Source organism: Sander lucioperca, chromosome 1 (assembly GCF_008315115.2).
Source record: "Sander lucioperca isolate FBNREF2018 chromosome 1, SLUC_FBN_1.2, whole genome shotgun sequence".
NCBI lineage: Eukaryota > Metazoa > Chordata > Actinopteri > Perciformes > Percidae > Sander > Sander lucioperca.
This window is the reverse complement of record NC_050173.1, coordinates 39,811,013-39,834,383: the sequence shown is the minus strand read 5'-3', so window position 1 is coordinate 39,834,383 and position 23,371 is coordinate 39,811,013. Positions and strand designations below refer to the sequence as shown.

The window sequence follows — 23,371 nt, the reverse complement described above, 5'->3', positions numbered from 1 at the left end:
TAACTTTAGGCTAGAGCACCCTCACTGAAACTTCGAGCAACCCCAAAGCACAAGCAAAAGAAAATCTCTGGCGCCGCCACTGTTTCCTATACATACACTTACTGCTCTAAACCACATTTACTTTAAACCTTGTGTTGTCTTTGGGTCAAATTTGACTCATTTTCAAAGTTTTGGATCAGAGATATGGGTTTCTTTCAACTAAATTGCCCAAACATAACTTGGATGCATATGTATGTTGTATGGGCGGCCTTACAACATTCTTCACAGGTAAAATGAATGATTACTTCCATTGAATTTTGGGTGTTTTATTCAATTATATAGCATTCCAAAAAAATTTTTTTAAATGGTTTCAAAACCGCCTCCTGACTTAACTTTGACATAAACCAGTCTGTGATTATCCCTCAACATCCTCTGATCTTAACTATAAGTCAAAATAATTCATAATTTCTGCTTTTTTTAACTCAAAAATTAGGTATGTCATTTAACTTTTTGGATTTTTGGATTTTTGCTTTTTGGATGCTTTTATATAGACCTCAGTGGTGCCCTAATACTGTATCTGAAGTATCTTTCCTGAAATTAAGCCTTTCCCCTTATGACATCATATAGGGAAGATTCCAGATTGGCTTGAGCTTTCATTTTCTCAAAGGCAGAGCAGGATACCCAGGGCTCAGTTTACACCTATCGCCATTTCTAGCCACTGGGGGACCATAGGCTGGCTGGGGGAACTCATATTAATGTTAAAATACCTCAGAAAGTGACATTTTCATGCCATGGGACCTTTAAAAAGGCAAATCCCAAACCCCTTAAAACCTCTTAATTTAATTTAGTTTAATTTAATTAACACAATTAATTACAAAATGTTTCAAGCATTTCAAATGAATGTGTAAAGAAACACCCTCGTGTGGGAAGGTTTTAGTGTGTGTTCAGGGGTAAATTAAGGATAAATAATAACAGGATTCTTGTTTCATAAGTAACAAAAGGCCAGCAGTGAGTGCTTTCGTACATTTTTGGTTAGCTACCATATGACAGCGCTAATCCCCTTTTCCAGGTCTTCTTATCTGAAAATGGCAGAAAAAGACTAAACCTAAAAAGGGAAATGAGTATCCTTTAAAAATACAACCCAAGCTACAGATCCAGAGCTGTGTCCATGCTGCGCAGCTGCTCTGTCCCTGTGCTGTGTTGGTGATCCGTATGACAGACGGAGGCTAATTCATCCAGGTGATAAGACGTGTCATTGGCTCTTTGTGCTCTGCGCCCGGCGCTACTGTGCTTAATTTGACCTGCTGCATGTCGCCAGGCGCGCTGGTCAATATTAGCTCGGCAGCCACTGACTCAAAAGGACATATTTGTTTACCCAGCACCCACCGCCACCACAGAAAACAAACAGGCACACACACGCACACACACACACACACACACACACACACACACACACACACACACACACACACACACACACACACACACACACACATAGTGCGTCTCACTATCTTTGTGGGGACCCGTCATTGACATAATGCATTCCCTAGCCCCTTACCCTAACCTTAACAATCCCAACTAAATGCCTAACCTTAACCCTTACCCTCACCCTAACCATAACCTAATTCTAACCCTAATCCTAAAACCAAGTCTTAACCCTCAAACAGCCCTTTAAAGATGTGGGGTCCAGCATTTTGGCCCCACAAAGCTGTCCGGACCCCACAAGTGTACTGTATGGACCCCACAAATATAGTTAAACAAGAACACACACACACACACACACACACACACACACACACACACACACACACACACACACACACACACACACACAGAGTGGTGATAGCAGCAGGGAACAGTCACTCAGCGACAGCCGAGCACTGCAGGGCCACACGTTTGATAAAGGAGAAGTCTTGTTTTTATGCTTCACATGGTGCTGACATGTGTTTTGTTTCTCTAGATTATTTTAAATACTACTTTATGCCAACATTCTGCATTACAGTAACGGAGGCACTTGTTGCTGCGTCAGTTCTCTATGATTTGTAAAAGTGCATCCATCAAACAAAATGTTAAAAAAACAAGACTTCGATATATGTCCCCATGAATATACACATTACAGTTAATAGAACCAAGTAAACTATTTACACATTCTGCATTTTATCACTGTTTAATTTCCTTCAGCAGCATTATTAATGATGCTGCGATGCAGGACATTTAAATGTCTCTCAGAGGAAATATTTGTTAATCCCACAGTCCCTCTCTGAATGCTGCCCTGAAAACAATGAAATTAAAATCCCATTGTTTCTTAAACATCTCGAATATCAAGCCACATCCTTTGAATCTCCCTCCTAAATACTGTATGTACCATCTTGATGCAGATGTTTAAACTAAATAATTTGTAAATTGATGAACTGTAAAAAATATATCCCTAACCCAATATCAAGTGAAAAGACCTTCAAGTCTTCATAGTCATATATACTGTAATCCCATTGGAGATGTCTGTCCCTTTAAACAGGATCCACTGTTCGCTGTTACGTTTGCATTTCACTCAGAGAGCTAGTGATTAGTTATGCTGTTCTTAGCACTGATTCTAGGTCTTACAGTAATGTTATTTCAACTCCCGACTCTCCGTCAGCGTTCTAAGTACTGTTAGGAGTCTAGCGAGCGTTCCTAGATCCAGATGTGCTAGTGGCGCCCGCCTGTATATGTGAACGGTACTGTCTTTATAAACTATCTTTTTAATAAACTGTCTGTACACTTACAAAGTTCTCAATGCTTCGATTCACATTCGATTAGCATGAAAACATATCCCAGAGAACAGTTGACTCGGTACACGTGTTATTAACCCTAGGTTCATTTTTCAGATTTTTCCTTTAACATGAATTCAACATATTTTTAGCAAATATAAATCCCCACTGCTTACTGGCCTATAGGTAAGGTAGTCACTAAGGCCATCCACAGATACATTTCATCCTAACGATTCACTGTTTAACATTAAAACATGATTTATAAAACCATGGCAACAATTATCAGGCTATTTTAATAGCTTAGTATTCCATGCAAAAAATATATGTATAAAGGCTTTAAGCCACCCTACACGTAATTGTATGCCCAGTTTAATATGCAACTTAATTTTATACAATATCAGTAGTAGGGGGTCCCTGCTCCATCTCTCTTTCAGTTAAGGGGTCCTTGGCTTAAAAAAAGTTGTCTTAATACATCCATGGTTTGAATGAAAGTTATATAATCCTGTGTGAAGCACATCATTTAATTCTTGTATAGATGGAAAAGCCTCTAAATCAGCATTTTGACCATAATGGGACACTCTTTACTGAATCTCAGCATAATAATATATATAACATTTAATAACATAAAAATCAAAATTATATTGCTAGAATTATTTAAAAAAATTATTTCAGCAATAAGGAATCAGTCAAACTTAAAAAAAAAAATGAAAGGTCCAACAGTAGCTGATCCCTCCACACTGTGAATTCAAAGGTTCAAAATGACTTTGTGTTTGTCGTTACAGGTTGTGTGTGTGTGTGTGTGTGTTTGAGTGTCTCAGTTCATACATGAGGATTGGCAGTGGGCGGGTGGGGGCGGACTGTGTGAGTGTTTCAGCTCATATCCTGTTTGTTTCGACTCTGCAGCTCTATGAGGGCAGCAAGGTAGCGCCTCACTGGCTTTAGATTGTTTGTCATTTGGCATCTCAAGTGGAACTAACAAGCCTATAAAATGGTAACGAGAGGAAGACGGGAGGAGGCGGAGAGCAACCTGGAGAGGAGAGAGAGACATTCAGAGGAGGGGGGAGGATAAGAAGATGAAGGAGGGAAGAGGTGGAGGAGTAGAGACAAAGGGTACGAGAGAAGATGAGAGGTGTAGTGTTGAGAGATAAGGAGCGGTCGAGTGGGAGAGATTTTATGTGCAATTGTTTGTGAGATTTGGTAACAATTTGTGGTCGTTTCATGCTGTCGTGGATCTGCAACCCCTCCTCTCTGATCCTTTCCCTTCTACGCCCGAGCACCACAGACAGGATGCAGCTGGTGTGCTGAAGCCAATGCTCAAAGGGTTGCCAGAGTTTCACTGTCAAAGAAACACCTTCTAAGAACTCTCCCTCTGGAGCAGGGGTCAGCAACCTTAGGCACATGTGCCACCATTGGCACTGGGTAGCTTAACCAATGGCACACTAGCAACAAGTGTGCAAGAGATTTTTTTGGAAATGTTGATGTGTCCTCTCATCCGCATACCAAATGACGTCTTCCACAGGCTTTGGCAAGAGCACAGCCTATTTTGTAGTTTGATTGACTTTTCCCCATCCACATTCCGCAAAGACCTAGACCTGCTTTTGATTGGTTAGTACTTGTTGCATCCTTCACAGAATGCGGCGCAAAGGAAAAAGAATCTGCCTGAGCGGGCCCAGTAGATGATGGCAGGCTTAATGCTGATATGGCCCACTGATTAACAAGAGCATTTTAAAATGGAACTTCATATTAAAAAGGTTGCCGACCTGTGCTCTGGAGGGTCAGCTACCCTTCCCCAGAACGCCAAGACGTCAGCTCCTGTCTCCTCTTTCCCGTTACTACTACTGCTACCTACTCACAGAAAAAAAAAGTAATGATCATGGGTTGGCATGCATAGACTGTTAACATCAATCACTTGGGGGCAGTGGAAACATATTATGACAAATGATCCCCTTATTAGTTGATCTGGCAAACTTGTTAGCAAATACTTCACAGATCAACATTATCATTGATTTGGAGATGGGTTAGTGTCCACCTCATGAATGTCAGTCTAATAGTCTCTGTTTCAGCTCTGGTTTTGGTCTCCATCATCTTGTGAGGGAAATCTCTGTCTCTTGAGCTGCTCAATACTCCACTATGTTCACCAGCTCGTCTCTGACTGTGTCTGTCTGCTCTCTGGACACAGCTGCCTGCTGCGGCCAAAAGCGACGCTATGCGAGCGCTGAGAGTAAACCAGAACAGTAGCGCTGCAGCTGCACGGATAAACACTGAGCTGAAACTCTTTATAAAGCTCTCCGTAGAGATGAGGGGAGCTGCAGATTCTGCTGATAGTTCTCTGTAGGTCCCTCACTACCAAAGACACCTTTCACATTGTTACATTATTTTAATGTTGTCATGATTCAAGATGTAAATACTGTCATTTGTATGCATCCAGCTCATGATGTCTTGGGTCCAGCAGATGAGGAGGAGGAGTTGGACCATGAGGGCACAATGGAGGAGGCTGACAGCATGACCCTGTCAATATGGCTGTTGGGTCCAGAGGGAAGACATCTCCTGGAGCCAGCTAACACCACTCTTCGACCCTTGAACCTCTGGTAAGAATCTCTTATGACACTTAAGGATTCTTTTATGGAAACCAAGAAAGAGTGGCTCACGACGCACAGCAAGACCAGAGAATCTGCTTTAAGGGTCAAGAGACATCCAGATGCTGCAGGATGTGAAGCGTGTGTGGTGGCCGTTAAACCACTTCTTAGTCTATATTCACGACGGTCCACTTCCGGTATTGCTCCGTTGCCGCCGGATTTCCCTCTTTTCAGCCGGATGTCCGTCACCTTCCTCTTTCTTTGTGTTGGCGTTCTAAACTCCGGTGGATTTATGAGGACTATGGTTAACTGCTCCTCAGATCTCTGCAGGGTAAATCCAGACAGCTAGCTAGACTACCTGTCCAATCTGAGTTTTCTGTTGCACGACTAAAACAACTTTTGAACGTACACATTCCACCAAAACAAGTTCCTTCCTGAGGCTATTTTGCAGCGGCACCATAGCTCAGTCTGGCGCTTAGCACCGCCCCAAGACAATTGTGATTGGTTTACACGCGGGAAGAACGGGACGGTGGGGTTTAGGAAAGGGTCGTGGGTGTGCGTACGGTTTTGTGACACGTGGGAAGAAAGAAAAAAACGACTATAGCAAGCGTGACAAGCGGGACGCAAACCCTGCTCTCCTGGGTGAAAGTCCTGTGTTTGACCCATCCACCACCCTAACCAACCTCCTTACGCGAAAATTCGCCCTTACATACTACTCGCTAAATCCTATCTAACTGCTGCTCTCCCCAGTGCGTTACACAAACATGCTGAAAGACGCCTTTTTCGTCGCATCAGACGCTGACAGCCACTGTCCAAACGTCCTTATTTTCCGAGTTTGGAATGAGAACGGGTTGCGATTTCCAATGATTACCAAAACGACATATATGAGCGTTTTTTTACTGTAACACGTGGCCGTGGTGCCAGTTCGGATGACCATTTAACAGAATGGCCGTTGTTTTTAACTTTGTGAAACGGAACTAATTCAGTTTAGGCAACAAAAAAACGGAGGGTTAGGAAATCAACAGGGATTGGCTTTAATATGTCAAAAAAGTGGTCTAGACTGGAATTGAATAGTCCTCTTTGGATGTCATAATTTTACTGTGTTGTGACATATCTACAATCTCCAATCCCCTGCATTGTGAACTAAACAACAGCAAAAAAAAGGAACATTTGTCAAACTGTGCAAATGGTTCAGATAAAGAATAAAGCTGCTCCAGCAGCTCAGTGACAACGTGTCAAGCCGTGAACACTTCTCACAGGTACAATTAGGACTTGTGAGCAATTTTGACAAAAACCCACTTCCTGTTTGTGTCACAAACCTTCCTGCTGCTAACTTTGTCACAGCCAAAATGCTTGAGTGTGACAGAACTACAGGAATATTCAAAGTCTGCAATATGAAGTTGTTATGAAGCTGCCTTACACTGTCAGGAACGAGTCAATTATTGTAATTAATGCATTTAGATTACATGCTGTCGGCTGAATGATTCTTGCTCGCTTTCAAAATCTGGATAGCATGTCCTGTGGCGTAAAGCATTTAAACTCACAAACAAGATGAAGTGGACTGTAAATTATGGCGAGCATTTCTTTGTTTGGCATGAAGCTTAGCAGGGCGAAATACTGAGGACTATCCTAACACACTTCTTTTCACATTAGACTACATTTAAAAAAGGCCTGAAAAATATGTTTCTGGCAACTGGTCAACATAAGAAATCTTACAGTTTTCTTACAGAACAGTTTTAGAAAAAAAGCAGCTGTAAGATATTTATATTGAGAAATATTTGAGAACCTATTTATCTGCTTGGCAATGATGATCATGATTGGTCATGATTGGTTAAAATAATATTTTTTGGTTAATTCTTTCACCAATAAATTAACATTTCTTGTCATAGCATGTCATGACTAACTTCCGGGCCTGAACAGTGAAGCCAAAGCTGAAGCTCATTGTGTTTTTTTTACTCAAGCAAAGTTTATTGGAACATTTTGGTTGCCTAAAAATTTCTTTTTTAGTGTTTGGTAGCATCTTGTCAACCAAAGCTAGCTAGCTACCGCTAGCGTTAGCTGGTAACTTAAGAGAAAGTCTGCAGATTTTCTGTTCTGCCGTACATGCAGATGAATGGCGCCAGTACCTGGAGGTCTGTGTTTACCCGCCAGTAAAACTCTGCTGGATGACTCGCTTCAGAAGGTATGAAAATCAGCAACGTTCCCTCTCTAGCATTCAGCTTAGCACAGCATCATTGAAACCATAGAGACACTGGCTTGGCAGCATCATCCTCCCATCCTGCCCGTTCGTCCAAATATGGTCACTTCTGGCTCCAAAATACCAAGATGGTGACAACCAAAATGCAAACTGCTGGCTTCAAAACGGCAGTCCACAAACCAGTGGGTGACTTCACTGATGCTACATCCATTATATTTACAGTCTGTGGTCAAAGTGTGTTTTGGACTCTGCAGTTCCCCACAGCTCTATAGAGCCTTTAGGGTCTTTCAGCTCATTGTTTTACAGCCTTCACCTCGTAGTGTTTTGGTTCACTCTCACCACTCTCATCAGCTCTGTTTCCAGCAGCAGTAGCAGCAGCTGTTTTCAGTGAGAATGCTCTGATAAGCCCATTGTACACTACCTGCTTAGCAGCAAAGAGCAGACAGACACAGTTACCAACAAACCCCCCCGCAAAGCACCGGTTCCCCTCAAGGCTGCGTCCTTTCCCCTCTGCTCTCCTCCCTGTACACCAACAGCTGCACCTCCAGTCTAACTTTTTTTCAGTGTAATCTTATGATGGCCATGCTCATGCTCGATTATGTCTCCTAAGTTGTTGCAGCAGTTTTTGGGTTGACACCTAAATATAACTCGAGAATTGATATAAATGGTCAGAAATCCCTCCAAAATACCACATTAAGACATCAAGACCTTGAGGAACACCACAGAAAAACCCATGCTGTGATTTGAATGAAACACTTTTGACATTTGGAGATTTCTGAGAGAATTGCATTTTTCAGCATATCTGAGAGCCAAGAAAGGTACTGACACATGTAGAGGTTTAGCAGTGATGGGCTTATGAATACATTTTGAATTTATGCAAGATTCTTAACTTTAGGAGCACATATCTGCATCTCTGTATGTCCTGTGGCCTTCTTCGGCTATCCTTGCCTACAGTATAAAACCACTTGCCGACACGTGACCAAAGTTCCGTTCTGAGGTCTATTTATGACTCCGGAGCAGGTTCAATTTCCTGAAGGTCATTAATGAAGTAGAAATCCTTGGAAGTGCTGGTAATTGAACCTGGAGTTCAGAATATCTTATCACAGATATTAAGGTAGAAGTTTAGACTGATTGTGGTGCTGCTGAACCCAAAAAGTCTGAGCATAATTATTTGACTGAACTCCATCAAAGTGCTAATTTTTTTTCATAAAATTTCAGCAATGTTTTCATTGGCCTGTCATAGACCCAGACAAAAGGAAACAGACAAAGCCTCCAACATGAATGTGAAAAAAAAGAAAATCAACAGTGTATTTGATGTTGATATATTTATTCGGCTTATTGTCTGCGGCAGAAGCATCATCTATTTGATCAGTATCATCAAACAGAAGGCTTGACAAGAAACAGCAAACAAGAAGCTGTGTTACAGCAGAGGAGGAAGATCCCTGTTGGGAACATTTGTTTAGAAGTTTTGAGTGGGCAGCATGTTTTATAGATAAACCACATGAAATAACTGAATATTAGTGCACACGTTGCATAACTTGTCTTTCAGTGACCCGGCTGCTAGCTCATAGATGTGGGGAATTTGACATCACTTTGATATCAAATTTTTCCATTCAGGCTTATTGAGTTGCAGTCACTCCAGCAGTAAACACTGTAACAAGCTGCCATAGTCTGGATCCAGCCCAATGAACCGCTCTTCTCCCATTAAAGCCATATTTGTTTGCTTATCAAGAAAAAAAATGGATGAATTCAGTAATACATGGACTGTGGTTTCCATTCAGCTAGCAATTCAAGCTACAGCTCTGTAATTAGGCTGTATCCTGTGATGGGACCAATGGTTTGTCAGCAACAGCCTGAGAGATGAACAATGATGGATTGGACAGTCCGATTACTTCATGGTTAACATGTGTTAACATGTGTAACAGGTAATGAATAGTTAAAGGTAGTGATAGCTAGATGAAGCCTCATGAAGCATTGAAGCTTTTTGGCAAATTGGTTCGCAAAAGGGTTAATTTCTCACTACACCACCTGTTGGTGTAAAACAGGCACATATTTTACAGATGATCTATGTGATCTGTGATACACTGTGTCAGAGATGGTTTTTGACTGCATTTTGCGCCGGTAGAGACTTAGAAATAACGATGGAGAAAACATGAATTTCCATGTAATCCATTTATATCAATATACTGTGCCATTTATTGTGGTGTACTATCATTATAATAACTGTATAATAAACGGATATCCTTGAGACTAATGCGGCTATCAAACGTGTCTAAATCAATCCTTTGGGTCTTGATATAATAATAGCGGGAGGGGCAATATTAGTATTCTACAACTGGAAAGTGGCAGTGCTTTAACCAGGCAGAGGGCGGTGAATGGGCGCGTGTAGATCATGGATGTAGAATAAAACCGTGTAGACTGGAACCACTTTCCGAACCAGTCACGTGGTACGGATGGGCAGCGAGGCTTCTGATGTCATCAATGTCGTCATTTGTCTAGATAGATAGATAGATAGATAGATAGATAGATAGATAGATAGATACTTTATCCCAAAGGGAAATTCAAGGTCCCAGTAGCTTACAGACATCACACACAACATACACATACATCATAAACAGGATGATAAAATAACAAATAACAAAAAACAAACAAATCCACATGAATAATATGGGCAATAAAAGAAATAATACTAAATAAAAAATCCACATGAATGTACTAAGGGATGTATAAGCATGAGACGCTTGCAGTCTAAAACAGTACAAGCCTCGATACACGCTTCACGGACAACTTCCGGGATTTCTCGACGCACGCTTCTTAGCCTCGGCACAGAATGTAACATCGCTAGTTAAAGGGCCTTTCAGACCAAATGCTGTTCAAGTCAAAGCACTCAAATTATATTAATTTCTTTTTCTAAATGATGATCGCTTTTCTGTCCTGAAGTTTTAATGTGTCGCAACATTTCAGTTTATTTGGTGTTACAGTCAGAATAGTGACATGATACAAACTGCTTACATAACTGCTTACGTAGCCTTTGTGTTTTACACTTGAAGTAGGCCCGTAATGACAAGGAGGCTTCACTTTCATTTACTTCACTCAGAACTACTGTAAGCCTGCCCAACGGCACATGATCCCACAAGCAATGTCCAAAATGTATCACTGTGTGCTCTTCATTCTTTCTTATTGTCTTCAAAAGGGGTGATCCTTTAGGGGCCAGTGTACTTCATCCAAACTGCTTGCCGGATGGTGGAATAGATTTGGAAACTCCCTCATCACTTGCCTACTCTAGAAATGTTTTATATTAAGTCTGTACTTCTGTTGCTTGCTTGTAATTGCATTTGGTAATACACCATATAACTACTATTTCAGAGAGCTTTTCAGTGACTATTTATTCATCAGCAGTGTCATTTGCATAAGGTTTATTGAAGGACCGGAGACAAGTTAAATATAGTCTGTGAAATCTTTTCACCAGCCAAAGCTGTGCTCACCGACTTGCTCTGCAGTTAAATATGAGATCGTTTAAGGACAGCAGCATCGTCATCATTTATAAATATGACAAATACATTAAAATAATTGCATTAAAAAGATTGCAGATGATTGCATCCTTTGTGTCAGTGGTTACTTTGCTGCACTTTGAGTATTCAAGCAACGTACATGGCAATGTTGTTTCAGAGACACAACTAGGCCAATAGCACGAGGTAACCCGGCACATTTACACTGATTACGCTGATTGGATTTCAGCAGAAACTTTAGCTAAGGACAGGACAGCTTACTGTGTGTCAGGAAACTTAAAATCAATCAATATGTGACTTTTACTTATGCACAACTAAAATTCACCACCCTGTACACTCCAAAGACATTTTCACTGAGCTTGCACACATTATTTTTCTGCCTTATCTAGGAGAGAGCAAAAATGAAATAAATACAAAAAAGTTGGGAGGATGGCCCAATATTCTAGTAACGTATTGTGCCAATAATTTCAATGTATTTGAACGATCAATTTCTTAATTCATGAGGAAAGTTTAATAGCTTTGTTGTCATGTTGTGCAAAACTTGCAACACAAAGAAGCAGGGCAGTTGCCGTAATGAGCTAAGCACATTCATTTAAATCACTGCCCATTTAACTAAAACTGAAATGAAGCAAAAAATGAATAAGATAGAATGCAGGATTAAGGAGCCTCAGCATACGTCCACTTCTTTTATACATATATGTTCATTCATATGTGTTCACTATATTAGTTTAGCTTGTTAGCATGCTAACTGTGTAGCTGAGACTGATGGGACTGTCACTAGTTTTGCAGGTTATTGGTCACAAATCAGTATTGGACAAATTAAAATCTGACCTGATGACGGCGCTCAATCAAAACTCACAGCATCCCCAAAGTTATACAGATGATTCTGTGCAGAATGTGAATATCTCAACTAAATGTCTGGTGTAATTCATGTTGCCTTGATGTTGTATAGAGCCAGTTTGGCAGCAGACATCCATAGTGGAGCCAGATGTGGTCACAAAGAGACTCATGGTGCCAGCGTAGAACCTCTATTGTGATGTCACAGTGGTTGTTGGTAGTTGTGATGTCACAGTGCTGTTCACCATATGTCTCTCCCTGGAGAGAGGAGGCTCTCCACTGATTAGCAGAGCAGCTTATTGCCCAACAGGCCATGAGGTTGGATGACCTCTGGGGGTGAACACAGAGCCATGTAATCTGCTTGATGGGACAAGGTTGTAACACTTCTGTGTGTGTGTGTGTGTGTGTGTGTGTGTGTGTGTGCGCGAGCGTGTGTGCGTGCACGCGTGCACATGTGCACGCATGCTTGCGTGCGTGCGTGTGTGTGTGTGTGTGTGTGTGTCATTAAAATGGACTCACTGATTGCAGTTTGCATTTTGTAAGTGGAGCTGAAAAAGCTGTAAATACATGAGCAACAGCATTCTGCTGTCATTGTGGCTGTGACCTCCCTGGCTCTGCTGTCTATGATATCATGCTTATGATTCTGTGCAATAACAAAAACAAAAAAAACAGATAGTTTGGCTGAAATTATAATTTTATTATCTTGTTTCTCCTGCTGTTAGTTGTTACTGAGACTACTCTAACACACTCAGCATTTTGCAGATGCTCAGCCATTAAACTGTGTGCCATCTCCGCTGCGTCCATCACCAATTATAGAAATTGCATGTGAGGAAATTTAAGCACACAGAGTGTGTGTATTTGGGTGAGTGTTGATCCATGTGTACTTGCACTTTGCCTATGTGTTACTGCTATTTATGGTTGGCCAGCCATTGAAGTGTCTCCTCCAGCTCCTCTCTCCTCCATACATACAATCATCCAGTCCAGCAGTGCACACACACAGCTCTGCTCGACACCTGCAGACCTGCACTGAATCCAGACACCATGCACTCCCAGCACTGAAACCATAGGCACATACAAAAGACACATAACACAACACACATGAAGAAACATCTTTACCAATTTGACGACACATGCGCAGCATTTAGAAAACAAGGCTCACAACACAAAAAAACTGTTTCCAGGGGACACTAAAAGGTGGTGCACATGGCTGAAACGCTTGGTGTTTGTGGCTTATGAAGTTATTGAAGTTGGCTATCTGTCATTGTGATCCCACGATTCAGATATTATCAGTGATGTCCAAATGAAGCATCATGAAGCATTTCCTTTATTTTCTGAGCCCACTAATAGATATTATAATACTGTAATAATGAGCAAAAGGCTTAACAGCAGATATCTCCAATAATATCTGTATCATGGCATCACAATGTGATGACAATGTATCTAGATAAAAATTCAGAAAATGCAAATGAAGAAGCATTTCATCATGCAATTTCTAAAAAAAAATGAATAAGCTCATTCAGATGAATATAATAACTGCTTATCGTGTAAGAAACTTAGACTGACACACTGATTTTGTTGTGGCGTAAAGCATTCTATAGTGTCCAAACCATTACACATGCTATGCCAATAAACTGCTGGGAGGCAGCCAGATTCTTAAACAAAATCTATAAAATATCTAGGTTAATGGCAACACACTATAATTATAGGCAATACAAAATAGCTGGGGTTCTATTAATAAAAGTGAGAATGAGTATTGCTACTGGTGCAGATGTCAAAAGAAGAAAAAAAATCAACCTAAAATATGTGACTACTCAGTTATGAAGATAGTAGGGCTATTCATCCCTTATACTGTCCCTAAAGGTGATACTGATGATGATGATGATGATGATGATGATGATGATGATGATGATGTTGATGATGGCAGGAGGAGAGAGACAGACAGAGAGACAGACAGAGAGAGAGAGCGAGAGACAGAGAGAGAGAGAGAGGAGGGATATCGCCAGTTAATAGCCCCAGCCAGCCAGCCAGCCTCCTCTGCCTGTCAGCGGGATGATCGCACCATGTACCGGGACCCCGTTCCTTCCCAGCGGAGCCGCGTCGTGATGACTGTCCGCGGGCACAGCTGCAGCCCGGTGACGCTTCACATTTCCTCCGTCCAGTAGCTGATTTCTCCGGCGCGTCGGCGCGGTGTGGAGCCGGAGCCTTGGCGCACGCATCCACGCTCTCACGCACTCACAGGCTGCCTCTGTGGCGCGCACTTTGCTCCGACACATTCTTTCGAGACTTCTCCGATCTCGGTCCTTTCTTACCTTCTGGGGGATTTTGAAAACTTGAGCGACTTTACCGTCGCAGGCAGAGAACAAAAGGCGAGCGGACGGACAGCGTCGGTGCGGTGAATGTAGTCTGCAGCGGGGCGCACATTGGTGCTGCTGGACCGGCCGAGGACGCACCAAGTCCCGTCCCACTTCCCCGTTTCACCCCCGGTGTCCCGAACACGGCCAACATGATTGTCCTCGGGATTGTGTTTGCTCTTTTCTTCTCAGGTACGTTCAGTAAATTGACTGTTACATTAAAAGGGAAAGGAGAAAGGCTTTCAACACTCAGTGTTTGTCTCTAGATGGCCCCTGGCTCGCAAGTTGGATAGAGATGAGGATGTAGAGTCACACAAAGTAAAGAGCCTCTGTTTTGTCATCCCTCCATCACTCCGAGGTGCATTCTCTGGCTCGTTTGGTCAGTTTCCCGGTCTTAGAGCCACGGGGATAAAAAGAAGTGTGTTTTTATTTCCTCCCAACCTTTCAGCAGAGTAAAAAAATAAAAACGTCTCATATGGCTGTTATTGACTATTTCAAATATAATTTGTGTTTCAATAATAATTCGTTTTTCGGCTGCGGTGCTGTGTCTCAGCAGGCTACGCCCTTCCAGCTGCACGCAAACTTTCCAACATGCGGACTGAAAGCTGTCAGACCCTCAGAGAGACATCTATAGAAGCTCCAACAGTTCCTCTGATTGGTTTTTATTTTTAATTTTACATATCCAATGTTTGAAAGTGTAGAAGAATATATCGTGTAAGAATAAAATATCCTGTAGCCTGAGATGGCCTCACTCTCTCCTCTTGGCTGGCATGTGTAAGATAAGACATTTGCAGAATTACTGGAGCAAAGTGCTCTTGATAAACAATTGGAACAGAATGCACCTAATACAATATCTTATAGTAACAGACAAATCTTTGGGCTATGATTTTATTACTTGCAATATCATTTATACTAAAGCTTGTTATAATTTAACTCAGCGAATCCTGAGTACTGATTTTCTGGTCAACCAGTCGACGAGCACAAAATGTAAAAGGGGAGCTTGCGAAGTGACCAAGTGGAGTCAGAAAGACTCTGAACTTTTGAGCCAGAGCAGAATCGGTCACATCAAATCCTTCAAAAGTGAACTTGTTTTAAAATCAGTTTGTAGTGCTGAAATAATCTCATTTTTTTATATATCATATGGTGTCCAATTTGCAGATGAAACAAGGAATTTAAACAGAGTTGGACCAGAACACAGATAGTTAGATTGATAGATAGATAGATTTGTTTTCACAGTCTGTTTCATGCACATGGCAATATACACGGACAAAGACATCAACAGATAACATAAAGACAGGCACAAGACACATAGAAACAAGCACATTTACAACAACGATACCGTATCTATACAAAGTCAGCGAGATAGTTTAGTAGACATGCAGCCCTGAATGCACCTCGGTCAGTGTGATGATCCAGGTCTCTTTATTTCAGCTGTATTTAAGCAGATTGTCTTCCAGGAAACTAAGGAGAATATCGGGTTTTTGGGTATGAAGTTGACTGATTTTAGAGTTGCCTACAGGTTAGACGCCCTATCAGATGCTCAGAGAGGTTTTCCTTGGTTATTGTAAATTGAGGAGCTTTACAGAAAATGTATCAATATACAGTAAATTAAATTACTTATTCTGGACCGACAGTAGACCTTTTTTTCCCAAATATATTCCATTCATTTCATTTTTTTTTCATTTTTTGAATGAAGACGATCCATCCTGTTAGAGTCGTGACTATTACGATGGCGAGAGGACGCTTGAATTGCTCCTTCATGTATTTAAATAGATAAATAATATGATAATAGCAGCTGAAAAGGATTTTTAAAGATTGAAATCACCTTAATGCCATGAAGAGTTGTGTACACACACACACACACACACACACACACACACACACACACACACACACACACACACTGAAACACTTCTCTTAAAAAGTTCCAAATCTCAAACCAAATGTAGAATGAACCTTTCTTACAATTCTGAATATACGTTGTTGTTTGACATCCATGCTGCTGGTAGATGATCACTCTGTAACTCAGTGTGTGTGGTGTGAGCGTGGAACTGTTACCTCTCTTCCTTTGTCTCTGTGTGTGTTTAGTCTTCAGGAGCCTATGTGGCCGCTCAAAGCTTGTAACTTTACAGCTCCATAAACCTACTCGGAGAGAACGTCTCTATTGTTTACAGCACAATAGTGAGCCATGTTGTGGTGATAAATGGCTGAGTGTGTTCAGAGTCACGGACAGATGTCAAGGCAGTTTTAGCCAAAGAGCTAATGTGGCATTTTAGCGAGTGTCCATGGCTCTTTTTTTGTTTTTGTTAAGATTTCTTTTGTGTGTGTGTGGCATTTTTAGGCCTTTATTTTGACAGGACAGCATAGACATGAAAGGGGAGAGAGAGGAGGAATGACATGCAGCAAAGGGCCGCAGGGTGGAACTTAACCCGCGGCCGCTGCGTCGAGGACTGAGCCTCTGTACATGGGCGCACGCTCTACCAGGTGAGCTGCCCAGTCCATGGCTCTTTATCAGACATGGGGACTCGAGTTTGAGACTGGGACTGGAGTCGCACTTAAGTCGCACGCACGATGTTTTTAGGAAATGTATTGATGAACTGAATGTTCTTCCCCTCCCTGCGTAATTATGTGGTATTAAGATAGTAGATAAAGGATTCTGGCTCAACCACATCTGATTTCATCAGGTACCTGAAAACACACCCTGATAGGATAGCAATCATGTTTAGCTCAGCATTGGCCATCTAACGTTAGCTTGCTTCGTGCTTTAGCCTCGACCTACGGAGGTAAACTCCGACTGACGTTCGCTAGATGTTATGAAGAGATGAATGAGCGTTTGTTTGTTTGCCAAACTTGTGGTAGTTGATTTACGTTATCATTTAGGTTTATTGTTGATCATATAACGCTACAGTTTTATTTAGTTCACGTTACACTGGGTGTGAGAGTCTGGGGGATGTGATGACTTACAATAGTTCATAGGCTGTCATTAGCTGTAGACGCAGTGCACATTACATGGTTGTGCTCTGTAGGCTTCCTGATACCCTGAGTACCTCAATATTTGGTCTGTACTGTACTGTACGTTCATGTTACAAGGCAAGTACAGTTATTAACTTATGAGTAAAACATTCTTGGTGGGTTTTTTTTGTCATATTGCAATTTATACTGATTATATCCAACAACTAATCACAGCTGATTCTGTATGCTAATAGATAAAGGAGTCATAACAACATTTTACATGCTTTGAATTCCTTAAATACAGTATAGCTATGCAGTGTTCTAAGCAGCCTGGATTGAACGCAGCAGGTAATACGGTAATACAGCACTCATTATAACCACCAAGGACCTGAGACTTGACTTGGACTCTAGCTTAGAGACTTGGGAGCATCTCCGCTCTTTATGACTTCATTAGGCTACATATTACAGATAGTAGGTACGGGTCACTGTACAGAAGAAGATTGACCCAAGCTGGACTAGGAAACAAAGAGTGATGAGTTGTTCTCTGACGTTTGGAGAGATCGTGACTGAGCAGAAGGAAAACAAACTGCTAAATACTTGTTACCGAAAATCACAATGGTCAGAATAATGTGGATGAACCATGAGTGTGAAGGGCCAGGTCATTGGGCCAGACACCTTTATGTCACCTACAATAAAGAAGTTAAGGCCTGAAGATGGGAGATTGGTCAACACATTCTACACAATGAGGGTAGGAATGGAGGTTTGTGAGAGACACATGTATCAAACTGAATTCATTGGCACGGTGGATCAGTTGTTAGCACTTCTGCCTAACAGCAAGTTGGCACTGCAGAGTTGGATCCCCGGTCCGAACAGGGCCTTTCTGTGTGGAGTTTGCATGTTCTCCCCGTGTTTGCTCTGGTTTCCGTCGGCTGCTCTGGTTTCCTCCCACAAATAAAGACATGCATGCTAGGTTACTAGGACTACAGTTGAAAATGAACCGTCTGGCTAACACTGGCGCATTTACAGAAATGTTGATTAATGTGCATAGTCCTTATAAAATCAATACATTGTAATCTTTAATCAATGTCCACATTAAATGTAAGAGTACACACAGAGAGATGTGCCAGCTTGTGGCGCTCCAATTAAACTTTGGTCTTGTCTGGTTGTGAGGCTTCATCAGGGCAAGCCTAGTCTCGCTAGTTCCTCCACAGCGCTGCGGAGGAAGGTCTGGCTAGTGCACACAGCATTCCAGGATGGGAGAAAAACATGCTCTGGTTTATTGGCATTTCTTTAAACCAATCACAATCGTCTTGGGCGGTGCTAAGCTCCATACAGAGCCACGGTGCCTCTGCTAAATAGCCTCGGGAAGGAACTTGTTTTGGTGGAACGTGTACGTTCAAAGGTTGTTTTAGTCGTCCAACAGAAAACTCAGATTCTAGCTGTCTGGATTTACCCTGCAGAGATCTGAGGATCAGTTAACCATAGTCCTCATAAATCCACCTTTAGAACGCCAACACAAAGAAAGAGGAAGGTGATGGATATATCGGCCGAAAATTTCCGGCGGCACCAGAGCAATCCTGGAAGTGGAACGTTGTGGATATAGACTAGGGCACGCCCAAATATAGCTGCTGCTGCTGGAGGAGTCACCTGACGTAGCTTAAAGGTGGAGTCTAACAGGATGACTTTCATTTTCAGTTGGACGTCACACGCCAAAACTGTGTTGCTCACTCTTATACAGTATGTGCTCTGACTCAGGTTGGTGGCAGATTGAGGTGTGTCTAAACATTCAGACTCACCTCTAAATTCCACCGGGTAGAAGCAACTCTCTGCTTAAAATTCGCCCTAGGCCTATTTTTTTTACGGAGCCGGAAGGGGGGCGTTCAACAGGCCGTACATGTAAGTGCAACGGCTAGAGCATCTGGTGATTTTTTAAAATAAACTGTGCAGACCCAATCGTATATCACATCACTACAAAATTTTAACAACTGAAAAGCCATACATATTTGATCCAATCTTTGATTGTCATTCATAACTGGACTAGATGGAAGAAATCATCAAACTGTGTAGATTACTTAGTTTTATGGCAGAAGCACAAATCTGCGCCTGGTCCCGGTAATATAGTTGGTAGGTTACTGGGACGGTAAATATACTATACTAAGATGCATCAGTTTCAAAGCATATTTATGTGTTTATTTTCTTCCTAAACACACATGTGGGTATGTATTATCAAGTCCTCATTTGTCCATATCAGCTGAGCTGCTCCCAGCCCCTCAGCAGACGTTCCCTTGGTTGGGAATGCGTGGATTCTGTCCCTGCTGTAGCAGCACTAATGAAATTCCCTCACAGTTGTTTTTCTGTGAGGCCGGTTTGTGCTGCAGCACGACCCGCTGTGTTCATTAGCCTGTTAATGGTTGTCCAGCTTGTAGTGACACTGTAATGTTGAGTGACAGGCTCATATATCTTGCTGTCTCTCTGCCTCAGGTTTACCCCCCCCCCTCCCTCAAGGCTTTCAGATTGTGTCTGATTTTCCTTTTTTTTTTCAATCTCAATCTAAATTCCCCCTCCGATTCAGTGGCGCGTCAGAATAAATTGTTCTCGTCGTTCAATGAGGAAGTGCAGTCAACCGACGCCGGTGTGCAAACACATTTGGAGCGGCGGGGGTTGACGTCTTATCGGTGCGCAGGCAGGTGTGCATGTTTGTGTGTGTATTTTCAGGGATGGGAGGGTGCGTGACAGACGCCACTACTGGCTGTTTGAAGACTCAATGATACTGATCCTTTGGACTGGTGGTGCCCACAGGAATATTGACCTTCTCCCTGAGATCTCATACAGTTCTCCCCTTACCCGTCTCACTCAGCGTCCCACTTACACTCAGTGTTCGGGTCTTACATAAAATACTATTCTCAGCCAAAGTTAGAATAGGATGGAGATTTTTTTGTCAGCGTTCTTCTCACTGCTTTGAAGTGGATGGGACTCTGTATGTATTCCCATGCACCAATCAGCATTTAGCAACATTTCAGCAATCAAACGGGATCAAACTGCACCCCAAATGAAGCTGATTAGTTTTTGAGTGTTAAACTGTTAATACCAAAAATGTTTTTCCCCCTAACTTTAAATGTGATTGTTGCTTATTTATCCATGAGTATTTAATGTTACAGAAAGTAGATTCCAAACTAACTTTGTGCAGTTTTAAAGGGGAACTATGCAGCTTTTTTTAGCTTAATTTACCTTAACTGAACAGCTTCGGAGTCATTGGAATGGTTATATGACTTTTTTCGAGTTGAATGGTGGTCGTCTCGCTCCCCCCTAGCGCCTGTGAGCGTCAGGAAGTATCGCGTAATATCAGGTTTCGTGATGTATCGAATTGCTTCACGGCACTGCACACATACGGCCATTCAGGAACCGGCTAACAAGGTAGCGTTGGAGTTTTTCACACTATCGTCATGGCTGAGCCGGCAAAAAAAGAAGCAGAAAGCTAGGAAAGCGTTGTCGGAGGAACAGAGAAAGAGGAAACGGCAGACTGACCGAGCGAGGAGTCAGACACGAGTAAACGTAGGAGCTGCCAAATATCTATTCCAAAGCTGTAGGGGGAGCTCTGTAGAGAAACCTGTGAGCAAAAAGCGAGAAAACAGTGAGGAAATGGCCAAAACTGCATAGCGCCACTTTAAATTTAGAAACATCCTCCTGTCCCACAAACTCATCTGTATCCAGCTCTTCATTGAAACTGTATGATCTTTATGTTGAGGGATACCTGAAGAATGGGTTCACAATACCATGCACATGGACATATTCCCCCCCTCAGCCTGACATATTTGGTATCTTTGGAATATCATCGATCAGTGTTTGTTATCCTTTGCCAGACGGACAAAGCTCAGACACAGGCATTCTGTTTCAACACAAGTCAGGTGACGCAGGATGAAGAGTAACAAGGCCTGCATAGGGACGACGTCACGGTGATGAACGGGTCAAACAAACACAGGACTTTCCCCCAGGAGACTGTTTGTGTAAAACCAAGAATCAATGCTGACTCTTTTTAACTTATGTACGTAACACACTTATTCTGCTGGCACGTAATATGGTGTAAAGAGGTCGCGGCCATTTCCTATTTTTCTTTTTACCTTCAGAGCAGAGAACTGGTCCAGAGCCACAGACGATGTTCAACACAGGTTGAGTCACAATGAACTAAGTGCATGGAATGCTCCTTTACATAAAAAGAAACATTGGTGGCTGATGTATTGATACATATGTAATATTGGTCTAACTTACACACACACACACACGCACACACAGGTGTCAGGTGTTTGAAAGTGTATCTCACTGTTCACTCACATATTGCTGATGATTCCACAGCTCTGCAGGTGGTGTGCTTTGAACAACAGGAGGCAGAGAGAGAGAGAGAGAGAGAGAGAGAGAGAGAGAGACAGAGAGAGAGAGAGAGAGAGAGAGAGAGAGAGAGAGAGAGAGAGAGACAGAGATTGTCTTATCTGTATTGATCTCCAGTGACAGACGATGACGTCTATGAAGAGCAATGAGGCCAGAGAAATGAGCATCATAAACCTGCTTTGATGATGAGTGTAAAAAGCTGCTCGGAAGCTTGAGTAAGAGAAAGAGAGAGAGAGGGAGAGAGAGAGAGAGAGAGAGAGAGATGGAGAGGATTAGAAGTGATGTGGATGAGCTTGGTGAAAGGAGTGAGAAATTCATCTTCCTTCTTCTGTCACATTTAATGAAAAATGAGCAGTTCACCTGGCCTCCGTCCACCTGGTTCCATCTAATATGGGTGGAGAGGTGTGTGTGTGTGTGTGTGTGTGTGTGTGTGTGTGTGTGTGTGTGTGTGTGTGTGTGTTCTTCTCAAAGGGAATGGTGTATCCAAGGGGGGAGTTTGGAGGTCTTCTGTGTGTTTTGTTGATAACTGGGATTTGGAACTCAAACACAGGAGCGGCAGATGGTGTGTTGGCTTCTGCTTCTGTGGCTGAGTGTGTGTGGCTGAGTATGTGTGTGTGTGTGTGTCAAGTGTGTGAAGGCGTTAGATTGAGTGCTGTATGTGTGTGTGTTGGTGTGTCTGACAGCAGACAGCGGTCCCTGAAGGAGCTCAGAGCCAGGGCTGATCCCAGGTCAGTTGCGGCATGACCTCAGGCCCATCTGCTCTTATGATGACAGATGTGTCAGAGACTGGCTTCAGATCTGTGGCTGCACCCATAATCCCACAGGCGGTTGGCAGGAGGACCCCTCCCACACATTTAGTTGGGTTCTTCAAATCCTAAATATGTTGGGAAAGAATCAAATGTGTTTCTACTCTTTACTTTTACTCTGACAGTAGGACGGAGTCAGAGTCAAAGTCGGAAAAACCGAACCATGTGATATTCCAAACCTTCTGCGGTCGATGAACGCATGGCACGTCCATGGAATAGTTTTTTTCTATTGCCTTTATTCATATTTCAGTGATAATACAGCCCGGATATTGTATGTGGTTTGGATATTGTCGGAATTGGCAGAATCTTTGCTTTTGCGTCCTTTCATTACATTACATTACATTACATGTCATTTAACTGACGCTTTTATCCAAAGCGACTTACAGTTGCTACATATGTCTGAGGATGCACGCCTCTGGAGCAACTAGGGGTTAAGTGTCTTGCTCAGGGACACATTGGTTGATGTATCACAGTGGGAATTGAACCCAGATCTCCCATACCAGGTCAGAAGACGTTTGCCCCTTCACGACCCCCCCCCTTTGCACCACTACAGCCGTCTGAGCCTTTGAGACGGGCATTGGCAGCATGCTTTCCCAGGTTCAGTTCTCGACAGTTGGCGTCCTGTTGCGTCTCTGGTGTATGGGTTCATATGTGTGAACGGAGCGTTACAGTCTGTCTTAAAGCCTGACGTGACAACCCCCCCAACAGTTATCCTCAGGGCCTCTTCTGACTCTCTATCTCTCTTCCAGCCTTTTAACGGACCACAGTCCCACTCTGCACCAACACAAGGACGGGAGGCAGCAGCTGCTTTAGTGCACCAGGACACGGCAGGAGTTCCTTTGTAAAGTGGGAGTCATTCATCACTGTCTCACACCTTTGCAACCATGCGGACATTATCCATTATTTTTGCTCTGATCACAGTTACACTAATTATGGCTCCTCTGTTAGGTCAGTTCTTCAAAAACAGGGAAGTGAGGGAAATGGGAATGTGGAGCGTAGTGATTCAAAGCCTCCGAGTGGCTGTGAAATGTGCA

General features: G+C 42.5%; 1 protein-coding gene across 1 annotated transcript in view; it reads left to right on the top strand.

The window, feature by feature from the left end:
* The first annotated feature begins 13,839 nt into the window (after positions 1-13,839).
* Positions 13,840-23,371, top strand: part of gfra3 (GDNF family receptor alpha 3) — a 48,875-nt gene continuing 39,343 nt past the window's right edge. The window contains exon 1 of the mRNA XM_031319670.2: positions 13,840-14,388. Within this exon, the coding sequence (XP_031175530.1) occupies positions 14,349-14,388 (40 nt within the window). The 5' untranslated portion in view covers positions 13,840-14,348. The remainder of the gene's footprint in view (positions 14,389-23,371) is intronic.